Genomic DNA, 15,982 nt, shown 5'->3' on the forward strand with positions numbered 1-15,982 from the left:
CTTTCCTGCTCCTGATCTGTTAAAAGCAACTATACCTGAACCATGTCACCATTTCCCACTTCAGTCACACAAAGCGCGCAGGCTGTTCAATGCCTGCTGCAAGTCTGTAAGGCACAAGGTGTTCTCAAAAGAGAAGACAACTGCACAAGCAATAGAGTAGTTGAGAGGGTCCTTCTGAAGCAATAACTTTCTGAAGTTAATATCCCAAAACCAAGACAGGAAGGAAAGCAAGTAAGGAAAAGGAACCAGAAGAATCACCCTCTGAAATCCACCCAAGTCCTATTTCCCGTTTTAGTTTTGACCCATTAAACTTCAGAGGGCACAGTGGGAACAGGATCAAAAGATTCCTTGCCTCAAAGACTGAACTGGATTTTTTGCATCTATTTTCCACTGAGTGAGAAAAGCTTTGCCTGTTGGAGATGCAGCTCAACATACTTGAAGGCAAAAACAATAAGGAGAATTTACATGCTTTCATTAGAAAAGCTGTTTCTGACTCAGAGACAGGAAGAGATTACAGGAGATTAGGAGTTTATAAGAAAAAATGAATCAGTAGCTTCTCACTGACAATATTTGTTTCTTTTCTTTTTTAGAGTGTTAACTCAGCTTACCTCTGTTACACATTGTGATTTCCTATTCACTTCAAATATCAGCTGATTTCAATACATTCTAGGTCAGAGAAGTGGAGCTGATATAAGTCCTGCTACTGTTTGCTGAATATCAGAGACTTAAGAATTACTTGAGATGTTTTCATTTGTACTGCTGTTTTTAACTGTGCCTTTTTCCTTGTCTTTAATCTTTACTATGCAAAATCAGAGTCTTGCTTTCCAAAAGAAATGGAGAACACAGCTCAGTGTGATGGCAATAGATGCTGGAAAGGTGGAAAAAGAAAAAAAAAAAGGACTCAAATAGTTTAATTTCTTATGAGATTAGATAATAAATACAGATAATTTTTCAATCACTCTAGCATAGTTTGAGATTCTATCCCTATCTCTCTTCTTTGGTGCCAGCTATCTTCTTTTTTTTTTCTAGATTAGGAATCATATTGTTTCTATGGAGAAAGACAATCAAACCGAGAATCAAAGACTTCTTAAAACATTTTCTAGACAATATATTTCAGCATGTTCATATTGCATATGATTATTTGCAGGGAGGTAGGGAAAACTAAGAAAGGAGAAATAAAGTGTATTGTATATAAACTTTAAGTGTATTTATTCTTTCTTTTAACGCTTTTCTCTCCCGTCATTTATTACCTTTAGGGAGCAAGGCAAAGATAATATCTCAAAGGTACTGGTTACTTTGTGAAATCATATAACTGCAAAAATGTACAGTGAAAAGCTAGCTTGGGAAAGAAAAAAAATACTCTTTTCTTGGTAGCACCTTCCCATGATATGGATAATTTCTGTGGATTGGCACACTGAGATGACTAATTAGAGATATTTACCCATTTTCTGTAGCTTAGTAACAGGCACTATAATTTGAAATTTCTACAGAAAGAGATATTAAAAATGCCAATCATGCCAGTACTGCTAATTGCTTGGATGTGGGGCCAATGGGACTACATGAGCTTTATATGCACATCCACCCATATACAATATATACACATATATATGTAGCTGTAATTTGAAAATCCATGAAAGGCTGGGGAGGAAAGGAAGATGCAACAATGTACATATGTATGTATGTATATGTATACAATATGTATGTATTTTATATGTATACAATTTTCAAATCACACATATGCTTTCAAGGCATCAGTTATTAACTCATGGAGGAAACAATCCCTAAGTCATCTTTAAAACCATCAGCTTTTGAAACCTTACCTGTAAACTTCTAGGACATGAGGTAAGAACAGACTCTGTGCTATGGAATATGTTCTATAGGTGGAAACTGCTTCTAGAAGTATTATATATATAAAAACTTACTGAAATCAATAGGTTTTAGGAAATATTTCACACCTGACTGAATTAGACCATAGCTGCTTATACAATTTCACTTTCATATAAGCCCTTTTATTATACTCTAATTATGAATAATCCTTGAAAACAGTTTCACTTCTTTAATGTCTAATATTTAATGTGAGATGTCAGAAGTAGGAAAAGTATTCTTCTCATAGTCACTTTTATTAACTAATACTTTGCCTAGTTATTTTGTGCATAACAGAAAAGAGAATAACAGAATAACATGAGTAGTAGCTTACCAAAAGAGTTACAAAAGGTGAAGTATTAAATTATACACAGACTGTTCCTACATATTTTTTTAACAAGTGGAAAGGGATTTGTGATTATGGTTAAGGAGTATTACTCCATAGCTTGCTCACCTCCTAAGTGAGAATGCCCATTCCCATTTCTCCAGGAGCCTAACCTTTATTTAACCAATCAGTTATCCAGCAGGGACCTGCTTATGTCCTACCATACACTGTCAGACTCAGCAAGATTCCTTGAAAGTGAGCCAGTAAGAGAGAAGGAATCACACTCACTTTTAATGCTACAAAGGACATTGATATTCATAGTCCAGTAACTTTATGGCAAGCATAAACCTCTTGGAGGAAGAAAGAGTAACATATCTGAACACTATTTTCATTGGAATAATTTCAATTCCAACAAGACTAAAAAGTAAAAGGACATGAAATTTAACGAATTATTCCATTTGGGACAAAAGGCAGAGAATATACATGACTGCAATGACTTCTTGTAAAAATGTCAGAGAAGCACGCACTGAGTAATCCTGAAGGAGACTTTCAGGAGCTAACAAAGGTCAGCTAGTTATCTTAAACATTCTTTGCATATAGTGCTACACATTATAGTGCAGAATTTTGGAGCCTGATGTCTCACCAACCCTCTAAACAACTGTTACCATGACATTACAAGTAAATTAAAAGAGGTGCAGATCTGAGAAAAGCACCATGGTTTGTGCTGCCTGACTGTGCTGAGTGCCTCTTTCCATCTAAGCCAAAGGGAACTGATGGAACATTTGCAGCTGACAAAATGAAAGGTCATTTTCATTGTCTCAAGCTCTGCTCCTGCTGAGCTGCTACAGGACACCCTCATGTCTTGATCCCAACCCCAAGCACTATTAGAGACCCCCTCCTAGAGCTCCACAATTATAGGTTGCTTATGGTGTATTCCATCAATAGAAGTCAATTGACTCATGTTTTTAAGGTCATTTCAGACTACTCTGGCAGCAATAAAGGTGATTTAAATGGGTATTACATTGTGATTAACTTTAGGGCTATTTCAACTGTCTGAGTGGCATCAAGAGACCTGAGTGTAACTGAGAAGCAGATTCCAAGGTTTCACCTCAGCAGGGGCTAACCTCCATCACCCTGGAGCTACACTAGAATATTCATACATCTGAAAATCATAAACACTGGGCTACAGGAGCAAATTAGAGATGGAAATTCGGGACTGGACAGGAGAGGGTTAGGGTCACCTCAGCAGTCCCACCTCCCTGCCAAAGCTTCCTTGGGAGTAGATCTGTTCAGGCAGTTTCTACTCCAGTTGCCTCTCCCAGGGATTAGGGTGCCAATCCACTATCCCATGCCAGCTTTAACATTAGCCACATGACATGAACAAGAGAGAAACTATTGCAAACTCTATGTTGACAATAAAACCTTTATTGTTTTTTTAATCTTCTATGGTTTTTATTTGACAGTACTGGAAATCTTACTTTTTTTGGAATTTCCAAGGCTTCAGAGTGGTCTGGGTCATTCAGTCAAATCTACATATTCAGCCACATTACATTAACATTCTAGTGTTCTGCCACAGGCTACTGACTCACGAATATGCTTGCTCATCACTTCCAGTGCTCCAGTGCCTGATAACTCTTGGAAAATTAATATTTCCCCATTTGTCTAGGATGATGTTTGTCTGGATTGAGTTTTCTGAAAGCACTGCAAGGACTCAGGAGCCCGAGTTTTACTGAGAAGACCAAGGTGTACGCCCCTAAAATCTTTACACATTTTCCAAAAGTACCCACATTAAGTATCTTTAAACAGCAAATCAGTTTACACCTCATGTTTTGGTGAATTAACCTAGAAAACTCTGACATATTCTGGCTTTAATATGTAGACAAAATGGCTTTATTCCATTGAAACAATCCAGTGAGGAGCAATACATGGCCCCAGACAAAATGCAAAGGATAAAATTATAGTGTATTTCTGCACCAAGTGCTCTTGTACATGGTATTTCTCATTCCCTTATCTTGGTGGCCTAATGGATCTTACTGTGGAATAAATAGCAAGGAAATACTATTGTAAAACCCTGCCAAATGGAAGTTAAAGCACATTTTAAGCCCCAACAACATGATTACTCAAAGACTGAATATGCAACTGTAGCACTGAATGCCAAATAAAGGAACATAAACAAGAGTGATGGCCATTTCACAAACTGAACACCATGAAGTTGATAAAGTTGAAGACATAGAAATGAACTTATATCAGTGCAGAATTCTGTACTATTCCTCCACAAAAAAACCCCCACAAACAAATGAACACACGAATCGCCCCAAAACTCCACAGAGTTGCACTGGCCTCCCTTGGGTAGCAAATCAAGACTACTCACCATTCTTGGAGAGAATCACAGCCAAATATTCATGGAAGTAGGTGTTGATGTACAGCAGAAGGCTTGGAGTGTGTGCTGTGAGAAAGCTGAACGCAATATTCTCCTTGGACACAACAGCATCCACATAAATGGCAGAGCTTGGGGTGCTTGCATTCTTTGTGACAGGGTAAGGTTCTTGGAAAGTATAGGTAACAGAAGTGCCAGCTTCAAATAATGCAGACACCTCTGAAAGCAGATATAAACCAAAGGGATTATTTCAGCTACTGCATTTTCAGAACTCCCAGGCAGAAATGGACCAGAACTAACTGCCTCAGAATGAGAACACTGCAAAACACCCTTGGATCCAGCTGACATCACCCTTCCCTCACTTGGGTAACAGTGTGTCTTTCCTTGCAGATTGTTTGTCCGGCGCAGAGAGAAACAGTGTATGGAGACACAAACTCAACTATTTCAGTGCTGGAATCAGAATTCCACAATATGGAAGAGCCCAAATGTCTATCAGCCAAATAAATTCTTTGTTCACCATGTTCGGACAGTGACATGTAAGGCAATATTCTCTGTCTTGACCCAAAATAGATTTGTTCTTTCCAGTCTCCTTTTTAAAGAAATTAATTATGAAAGCAACACTTTGACTAAAGGCAGCCAGTAAGGGAAGCTGTCTCTGGGAGCATCAGATAAAGAAAAACATCTACCTGTGCATCCTCAGATCCTTAGAACTCATGTTTCTGTTTTCATTAAACAACTAAGCCAATTTACACCAGCAGATGATGCAGCCCACTTAGCAAACCTGTCGCATTTGTGAGGTGGGGACAGCCATGGAAATTAAAAATTCACCTTGCACCTTGCTGTTACTGAGTAGTGGTTTTGTTAGTTCCAAAAAACATGCTGTCTAAATTAGATGTTCCATATTTGCCCTGCTTTTTTCTGGTGTTGACAGCATCTTCTATAAGCCACCAAAAAGGTTCAGTGAGGACACATTCACCAAAGACTGAACCATGCAAATCAGTTTTCTCCTGAATGCTTCATGCTTATTTTAAAAATTTCTTAACGTTTGGATGGGCTGTCGCAGGAATGGAAAAAAAAATCCCAACATAAAATGAATACCTCTTTTTTGTCACATTTTGTCACAATGCTCTAAAACTTTGTGAAGAAAAACCTCAAGGATTTGTTAAGGTGAAGAAAAGAAGATGAGGTTTAAAAAACAAGCAACCTAAACATTCAGACATGGTCAAACACCTGCTATAACACATTTCAGCCCTATTTCCTAATGTCTGGGGATTGTTACATGCAATGGAATACAGGAATCATAGTGGGATATAGTGGTAAACTATTAGTACAACTAACACCAATTTAAATTCTGAGGCCAACACAGAAGTCAACAAAAGGAGATGTTGACTTCTGCTTAAGAGAAACATTTAAGAACATTGAAGGAACAACTGATAATAGAATATCTTCAGATGTAGGGACACCAAGCTGACATGAGTGAAATGGTGCTTTAATTCAGAGTTATTGCACAAATAACTGGGATCAAAACTTGCTGCCTACCCTCCTTGCAGAAAGGTCCTTCATAGGCTGAGTTGGTGCAGTCACAGAAGTAACCATTATACTTTTCCACACATCTTCCTCCGTTATGGCACAGGTTCCCATAACTGCTGCAATGTCCTGGGCATCCAGGTCTTACACCCGGTGTCATTTTAGCTCTCTCCTCGAGGTCAAGTTTCTGTCCATTTAAATGCAGAGATCGAATACATCCCAAAAAGCCCTTCTGTCTGGAAGCTGTTCCCCCTGAGAAAGAGAGAAAAATGCACTCATTACTGGGTCTGAACAGTAATCAAAGCCATGAAGTTCAATCCTATCCTGAAGTACAAATACGAATTCACAAATTTTTTAAAAATACTATGTATCAGTGCATACAATGGTAGAAGACAGATGAACAGCCCTGGAAACTAAAGGTGTCTCTCTATTTTTATGAAAGAACTAGAAAGCTGTATATGACACTTTCTTTTTGTGTCTCTTCTCTTTGAAACCACAAATTCATTTAGGAGAAAGATTAGTTTCTTTATCTTATGTCTGCATATCACCCAATATATGAGAAAACCAGACTGAAAATGTTGGGGTTTTTGTTGTTTTTTGCTATTTGCTGCCTTAGTACAAACAACACCCTAATCCCACCAGCAGGAGGGTTACACATGCTGATGAGCCCAGATAGCAGGGATGAGTCATGCTCAGCACCAGGCCTGCTGGCTGGAGGGAAATACTGGAGTCTGAATTTATGCATGACTGCCCAGCCTGATGTGCTGCATGCCAATGGTTTTTGCAGGTCTGAAACATGAGTTCAGTTCACAGATGTGTTATTTAGTACAATGGTTAGACATAATTGCATTTCTTCCTGGAGACCAGAGCTGTATGCAAGAGGGCAGTTCAGTCTCTACAAGCTAACCAGCATCACATCTGTCAAATGAAACTGCTAACAGTGTTACAGTGAAGGCACTTCTCCATAAGAGGCAATCTCTGAGAATGATAATAATGATGATTGTTGAAGTTCTCTATGAAAATACGACCATTTTTCTTATCATACACTTTTTTTGGCAGTTGCCAATGTTTTGCTTTTGAAGATACTGCAGTTTTGATTGCTGCTAGGAAATCTAATTCTGGTTCAGGAGTTATCAGCATTTGCAGATTCTTAAAAGCTAGCTTTATTGGTGATTCTCCTGCAAAAAGTAGTATGAAAGAAGTTATTATTCTTCTGTAGAAATTGGTTCTTTTTCATAATGTATGACTTAAGAGATTGCATCACTTGATTAGCCCCAGTAGAAGAGCATTTGTTTTTATTCTATAAATTAATTAAAACAAGACTTCTGCAAACTAAAGAGAATGCAGTAACAGTCTGAAAAGATCTGGTATTCTACTATACCATTCTGTCATACTTTTCTTTCTGGAACACTAATAGCAGAAATTCACTGGATGTGAATTAAAGTAATTGAACTTTAGATAGTATGCATGAGACACGTCTCTTCACACACATTTTATGATGCCTTTCTCAGAGAAACAAATATTTTCAAGTTCCTCTTTAGCCAGCTGTTGTTTTCAGGTGAGCAAATGTTAGCTCACTTATTTTAAATGCCCTCTGAGGACAAGAATCAGGCTTTCTGCTTTTGCTGCACTGCACACACAGTCCTGTTGTTTGGAGATTTTGACCCAAACCAAAACATACCATACAGATATTTTAGTAAAGTCTATGTAAGTAGAAATGGAATTTCTCCCTTTAAGGCTACTGGTTACTCTATTTTCTTTTGCATTGGAGGCCACCACAAATATTACAAGGATGAATGACAGTTTCCTTGCCTCTTCTCAATACACACACCAATCCCAGCTGTAACACAGCAAAAATGAGTTAAAACTATTGCTAACTGTTCTATGAATGTCATGTTTATTGCACTACTCATATTCTTATTGCTCTCTAAAGCCCTCTGGAAAGCCATGTAAAATTTCTCACTCTTCTCATCTTATATTTTCTGGAGAATATAGAGCTTAACACAGACCAGCTATATGAACCTAGACTCACGCAGCATTGATTAAGCAAAACTATTACTTATTTTGGACAATTTTCTTCAATTGACTAGGCTTAATCTTCATATACATTCCTGCAAAACAAAGAAAAAACTGAAAACAAACACACAAAACTCTTCCCTAAATTAGGCTTTGTAAATTCTTCCAACTCTAACAGGAGCCTGATGGACTAGAGACTTTAAAGGATGAGACCTAAATGTTTTATTCAGGAAAACATATTTTAGGATAAGCCTAAGGACCAAAAACACCAAGGTTAAGGGTGTACTTTTCAAAGTAGAGGTGACAGCCAAGTGAGCCAAGCTGTTTCCAGCAAGGTGTTTATGCAGCTGATTTTTTGTGAGGAGCCCTTGGGAAAAGAAGGGAGAGTCTGAGAGGAGGGGACAAGAAGCACTCAACTGAGCACTCACAGCATAGCTTGGTGACACAATTGACTAAATAATTAACATTCCAGCAATGAGTTGAGGATTTGTTTTAAAAAAACAAAGGACTTTTTGTTAGTGGAAGCTGGATTAGAGAGGCTGAAAATAAGTATTAGGAGCATTTGTATAACTGATACAAAGAAAAGGAAAGGGCAGAGAAGTACAGGAATCATAATCAGGAGCAGGAGAACTTCCTGTGGTGTTCCTCAGAAGACCTTGAAGTCACAATTTTTGGTCTCAAGCTGAAATACATACAGAGCATACAGGATACACAAAGAGTTAGGCTTTAATTCCTCCTCTTGGCCTCCAAAATATTCCAAGGTGTCTACAAATGGTTTTAAAGCCATCAGCAGTAAATAAGCTCCTTTTTTTCCTATCATTCCTCCTCTCTGTCTCCAGAGAAAGTTTCTCAGATGTTGACTTTCTCTGGGTTATGTTGCCTTTGGACTGTCTACAGCAGACAGAGGAGGTTCACCCAAGGATTCATTCCTTGCTCACTTTCTCCCAAGACAAAACCAGGAACACAAACACTTAGCTTTGCTAATTTCCTAAATGTACCAAACAAATACCACATAAATTTCTGACTAAAGCTTTGTACATCAGATTAATTTTCAGGACTTTTATTTTGCCTCTGTGATGTTACCAGGATGAATTCAAATCCTACCCTCAAAGTGGTCTGGGAGGACAGTCTTTCCCATCCCATGATGGAGTCTCATGCTCATGCCTTCACCAGTAGGTAAGACAGGGCTTCATCTCAGACCATGCCACAATGACAAAACTACTCCAGGACAGGGAGAGCTGCACCATACAAAACCATGTAAAACATACTAAGTGTTGAAAGGAATGGTTTTTGCCTGCCCCTTCTGAGCAAGTAATTTGCTGAATTTGCTCGTCACTGGACAGTTTGGTGCAGTTGATGTTACTTAGCCTGCATATTTGTTTGGGGTTTGCTTCTTCTACTATACTTTTTCTCCAAATTTACTGAAGAAATCTGGCCAGGTGCAAGGATATCCATGTTCTGATAAGATTATAATGCAGCTGGAAGCAGTTAGTACCCAAGATCCATTAAAAGAAAGTGAGAAATGGTTTTCTAATTCCTTTCTAACTGCACTAAAACCCAAGCTTGTTTGAGTGTAGTGGCAATGCAAAGTCATTTTTCTCTTCCACTTCACAGACACACACAGCTATCTCAAAAGCCTGCCACACACAGTCATTAAGGCTGGAAACCCCTTAATCACTGTCAGTATGCAGAATACTGCAGAGACAAATATGTTGTGGATTATAGGGGGAGTAGGGAGCAATATTACGTGCTTCTGCTTCTTTCCTTTTTACAATGGTGTTTATACATTTATTTTTCAGATGGGTTGAAGCTCTCTCTGCATGGCTGAGGTATTAAATCAGTAGCTTTTTATTATGAGATTCAAATGAGTCTTTCAGTAGAGACAAACTATATCACATCTGTGTATTGCTGGACTTCTGCCACCTTTCCCTGGAGCACCCGGGGAGAAATAGTGCCAGAATCAGGAGGCAACCCAGGTTTCCAACTCTTCTGACAGCTCTCAGGAAAACTTAGCAAGTCACAGATAATTTTGGCCTTCAATCTGGCAGAGTTAAGGCCTGAAAAAGCACTCTCAAACTCTTTTTTTTTCTGTCCCTTTTGTTCATGGTTCAGTAAAAGTGTGGATGGACGACAGAATGCAACATATTTATTGCACAGTGAGTACTTTTCACCTCTTGGCTGAAATAAATATCCATATCCTAGAGTTTTCTGTAAACACTCACTGCAATCAGAGTACAATCAGTCAGAAGTCCCTGCTGGTATCAGGGACTAGGTTCCAACCTATTCCTTAAAGCACAGCTACATTCAGATGAGGTACAAATTCATTTTTCCACCAAAACCAAGGGGACCTTTTTGGCAGAGCTGCTCCCCATCCACTCAATCCCCAGCTTGTGAGGATGCTGATGCTGTTCTGGGCAGGTGCAGGGCTTTTTGTTTGTCTTTGATTCTGTTGGCACATTGCTCTGGTGAGGTCCTTAACTACCATAGATTTTCATTAGACAGTTCATCAATTATGTCACTTTAAAACCACCAAGAAATTTGCACAGGTAACCTGTTTATTTTGCTGAGGCTGAGGAGCAAGCTTACAGGCAGACACTGCTTTTCAGATGTGAGATGGTAAACAGTTGATATATATATCTAATAGATGACCTATGAAAAATCCATCATATTTAGTCCTTTAGAAAGAAACAACCAAAAAATCGTATCTATTCAGCCACAAAATCTCCAATTTTCCTAACTGCAAACAGTATGTTGGCTAAATTTCTCTGATGTTTCTAAGGTGTCTGGCAGCCCAAGCCTGCTGCCTCCAGGCCTGGCCTCCCACAGCACATGTTCTTAGGATCAATGTAGTATTTGAAAAACAAGTGATTAGCAGCATGCTTCATAGCAGAAAACAGAAACCTTGCACTGTGACAGTCTTAAGCCTCCTTTCTGTGTGTTCTCCTCTCCAGCTGAGTCTAACAGAGATCATTTTAGTATAAATCAACAGCTGCGTTGGAAGGACTCCTGACATTGATGCAGTCATATCTATTTATTAACAGATTAATTCTTTATGTTCAGAGCCCAGTAATTACTGCACACATACACAATAAAAAGCTCAAATGAATACCCTGAAAGCTACTTAAGTATAAGGGTATGAATACAGAAGTAAACTTTATTAAAATGCATTGACAGATTGAGGTTCGCTTAGCATTTCAGCTAAGTAAAAAAAATCCATTTGAAGGAAGGAATCAGGAGTTACCTGAATGGCCCTGCACAAGAACAGTTACATCCCACTCCATCACTTGAGCAGATTACTCAGAAAGACAGCATTTGAATACAGAAAAGAGATAATTCCCTTTGTAACCCATTATCATATTATCAAACACAAAGTAGTCCCAATCCAGGTTTCTTGTGCAAGGGAGATAAGTAAACAAAATATATGCAGAGACTTTTCTTCCCTCTTTTAATTTTCCTTTTTCTTCTTCGAAAAATCACTTTCAGATAAAACATCCCTATTTGTTTTGGCTGTGTTCATACTTCTCTCACTCATGGACTCTCTAGCTAAATACGGGTTTTGGTGAGCATGCTTGAAGGAATAGAATTTAAAGACCATACTGTCTTCAGGCTTTGCCCCAGAAACTTATATGAAAAATTTTTGACTTTTACAATGTGCCTAAAGAGAGAGGTCACATTTTTTATGGCATTTTTCACAGCCAGTGCTGCATAACAAGAAAGGTTGTTAACTCTTTGGAAATAAATACATTTTAGGAGTTTGACCCCAAAAATACCATCAAGTATAGCATGGCTAAACTATGGTTTGTGCCTTGAGTGTTCTTCATGTTATTCATGTTGTCTGTGCAGAAGGAGAAGAAGAAAAAGCAAAATCAAGCCACCACATGCAAGCTCAATGGTGAGGGAAGAGCATTCATCACCAAACTACATGAAATACTGTTATCTACAGGAACCCTTGGATTGTCCCTACCTACAAATAACTGGCTGTTGAGCTGCAGGCGGAAGTGTCCCTCAGCTGGGGCCTCCAGGACCTTCTTGGGGAGGTTGTCCACCTGCAGAGAGGTTTGCTTGAGGTTCCTCTCTGCGCACACGTAGTGCCACTGGTTGTCATTGAGGGCTGTGGGAGACTGCACGGTGGCTTCTGCGGGGCCATTCCCCACGTCTATGGAGAAGGTGATCTCCTTGGGGGCTGCAAGAGATAAACAGATGTGAAGAGGAAGTGAACTAAAGAGTGGTTTTGACATCAAGAAATCTTACATAAATATAGGGTCCATTAACTTTTATGTGAGCAAATAGTAGAGGATCATTTACCTCCCATCTCCTACACAGCAGCTTATACATAAATTTAAGCCTGCAGCCTTACTGTTTGATCTCTGCTGTGATTAAGCTTGGTTGTGGGTACCTATCCTTTTTGCTATAAAAATCAGAGTGATCTAGAAATAGCACTTTTCTTTTTGAAGTAAAAGTGCTAAATACTGCACAAAAGTCACACAATAGTCCCAAAAGATTTTCTACAAATAATGTTAAGATGGGAGCAAGGAGGAAGATCTTTCCAACTAGATCTTTCAAAATGAAGGCAATTAACCATTACATAACTTGGCTGCATGTGGTACAAGAGAATACTAGAAGCATTTGCCTAATTCTGACCCAAGATGCACAAAAAAATTGATGGGGGAAACTATTCAATGGGTGATTCTAAACTAAAGCTGTATATGTAACACACATCTAGAAACAAGACAATAGTTGAAAAATAAAAGCCACATAAAAGAGTCCACCTTCCTCTCTTGCTACTGATTATTTTCCTTTTCCTAAAATGCTAAATGCACCACAAAGGCCAAGAACCAGGCCCACATATCACATAACCAGAAGGTTGTGGACTGAAAATTCCTAAAAACCTTCTTATTTCAAGCCCAAAAAATTGGATAGGTCTGGTTTTAGAAGCTGCTTCTTAGATAGCTAAGATAGGAAATGCTCCATAGGGATAGACAAAGATCTATTCTGAGCCCCTGCATCTGCTAAAAAGCTGTTTCCCTTGAAGCCCCTGCTCCATGGAGCTTCCTTGATACAAGGCCTTTAGGCTGCAAATTCCATTGCTACCAAATTGCTTCTGGTAGCAAGAAGCACAACAACAAACCACTGATGAGAAGCCTAAGTCTAAAAGATTTTTTCCCAAACTTTTAAATAACTCATTTCTCTAGGAGTACAGATGCAAACACATCCAGAAGCTTTCACTGAACAATCCTCTTAGTTCACAGTATTTGTTATATTTGATGCCATTTTTACTTCTGTATCCCTGAGAATCAAATGCACTACCCTGAAGTGCAACCAAATTGAACCCTGATGTGCAATTAACAGTAAATCACACCTCATTACCTTGTGATAATCCACCATGACATTTACCACTGGTTTAATGAATCAAAGGGCCTTGGGGCCCTGTTTTATTAAATTTTATTTTGGGGTTATTATAAGCATGTTATCAGATGCATAGCACTCAGTTTGTTTTCCCTCAGCTTGACAGAATTTGGAATACACGTGTCGTATTTCATGTCAAAGCCACTGTACTCTTTTGTCACTAATAAATATTTGAAGTCATCACAAGAGGAGTGAGGCAAAATCTCACTAATTAAATTCCCAGCTATTTTCCTTATACACTGAGTAGCAGTTACACTGCACTCACTCAATAGATTTCGAAGTATTCAGGATCCATTACAACTGTGACTAACTTGTACTGCATTAGTGTCCTGTCCTTCATAAACTCTCATCTCGTAGCTCTACCATACCCACTGAGTTCCTTTGAAACACTAGGGCTGCATAACACTGGGTATGTTACTGATATGGAAATAAAAGTAACCATCAGAACGGTTGCATTAAACTTTTCAAGTTTCAACTCGAAACCAGTAGTCTTTTCTTGAAAGATATTTTAAAATAAATATCAGTGTTGAAAAAATAAATTCATAGTCTTGTTTAAGAAAGATAAATCTAGCCATAACAAGATTAAGTGTAATGATCAAGTCTATAAAGGGAAACTCTGACAGGAGAGGTAGGTAAGTCTGGATAAAAGAATCTTTATGTTTCCATCTTATCATCTCCAGGCACTTACAGCCATCTAAAAATGGCAGAAAATATGTCCTTCCCAGTTCTCTGCATCTGTCAAATTGGGCAAAACCACCAAGATTTCTGAGCAGTGAAACTTACAGCTTATTTCAATTCGTATGAAGTCTTTAATGCCAAGGTTTTCCAAGAACACCCCGGACGGGGCGGTGGTTTTGAAGAAGAAGGAGATGTCCGCGCTGACCTCGGCGTGGAGCGTGGGGAAGTGCAGGTAGGAGGCCTCCGTGTTGAAGGAAGCAGCATTCCAGAACTGCCCTGCAAACACAACCCCCTTCTCTATAGTTAATTGGCACAGGACAGCAGCTGCAGGCTGCATGTGGAAAGCCACCTTTTATCAGAGAGTCTTTTTGTAAAAAAATACAACAACAACAAAAAAGGAACATTCTGTACCTATGGAAATTGAGAAGAGCTAGTACTCACTGTCTCCATAGCAACGCAAAGGGCCGATTTTCCAAGCAGCCTCAGAATTTGATCTGTTTGTGTCAGTGATCACAATCTGAGTTACAGGCAAATGGTCTTTGAAAACAAGGAGGCCAGTATCATTCGTCCTGGATTTTAATACACAAACAGAAAGAGACAGATTAACCACAGACAAACCCCCTAGCACTCCTCGTGCAAGAGAATATTTAAAAGATGCTTACTTAAAGAGCTTTTGCAGAATTACCTGGAAGAATTACGACAAGTACACACTGTTTGAGATAAATGTGTTCCCATGTAGGCTGTATGTTCACATGCCATACTGACCACTGAAGACACCATTTGGATACGCAATACTGGCTGTGATGGGCTGTAAACCTGCTTCAGCTGTGCAGAACTACTGTGAAGCCAAGGAAGAGCACTGCCATGCTGACTAATGGGCATTAATGTAAACTGGGCTCTAGGGGGTTTCCTCAGCAGGATGTATTTGCTGTGGATCAGGTCTAAGTCCAAGTCTGCATTTCTGTAAAGTCAGCTGGAGACAGGTAAGGGTGTTTTATGCTGGCTTTATGCTTTACTCGAGCAGGAAGAGGACAGGTGATGCCTGATCCAGCCCACTGTTAGCAAGGGGAAGCCAGACAATTACTGATCCAGCTTCAAGATGGCTGGGACAGGCTGACCCTGCACACTGCAAAACCAGCTGAATTGGCAGAGTGAGTTTGGACTGAATCGATCCTTTGCACTGCACACCAGGTTCAACAACTGAAATACTCAAGGCAGATTTACTGCATTGTCAAACTTCTCATGTTTGGTTAGCTGGGCTTGTTCTTAGCTGTGACTAACTTACACATGGCTGCTAGAAAGGAAAAGGAAGTTTAATTCTTAAAGGATAATTTTTTTTTTATTCTGAGTCAGCTGGACAAAAAGCTGTCCTCAAAATGCAGTGTGATGTTTCATGTTAGGTCCTTAAGCCATCTGAGTGGCTTTGGCTCTGGTAGGGTACACAGATGTGCATTCATTCCACTGCACTTCATGAACCCAGCAGAGTCCCCCAGACACCACCCCTGACCTTACCAGAGCAGAATTGCCCTTCTGAGGTCTCTCTCTATTGATTGACAATAGAGAGATGAGTGCTGTGAATCTCCCCAGTGATTTTCTCAAGGTCAAGGTTTGCTGTACATCTGGGCACATAAGTGTGGCAGAGCATCCTTCATGGAACCAAATCTCAATAGTTTTGGAGAAAGGATCTCTACATCTGCAGAGCCCAGCAGGGTCTGGACTCAACTCACTTGTCTGCACAAAGGGATGGCAACATGTGTTACTGGCATCCAAAATGCCAGTAACCCCAAACT

General features: G+C 39.3%; 1 protein-coding gene across 1 annotated transcript in view; it reads right to left on the bottom strand.

Annotated features, from left to right (window-relative positions):
• CNTNAP5 (contactin associated protein family member 5) overlaps nt 1-15,982 on the bottom strand; it is a 261,242-nt gene that overhangs the window by 26,995 nt on the left and 218,265 nt on the right. The window contains exons 15-19 of the mRNA XM_054277569.1: nt 14,634-14,761; nt 14,298-14,468; nt 12,073-12,291; nt 6,105-6,344; nt 4,560-4,784 (exon numbers count right to left, since the gene is read on the bottom strand). Coding sequence (XP_054133544.1) covers nt 4,560-4,784; nt 6,105-6,344; nt 12,073-12,291; nt 14,298-14,468; nt 14,634-14,761 — 983 coding nt within the window. The remainder of the gene's footprint in view (nt 1-4,559; nt 4,785-6,104; nt 6,345-12,072; nt 12,292-14,297; nt 14,469-14,633; nt 14,762-15,982) is intronic.

This window comes from Melozone crissalis, unplaced genomic scaffold (genome assembly GCF_028551555.1).
Source record: "Melozone crissalis strain CALT ecotype California unplaced genomic scaffold, PUWL_Pcris_2 ptg000023l_1, whole genome shotgun sequence".
NCBI classification, from domain to species: domain Eukaryota; kingdom Metazoa; phylum Chordata; class Aves; order Passeriformes; family Passerellidae; genus Melozone; species Melozone crissalis.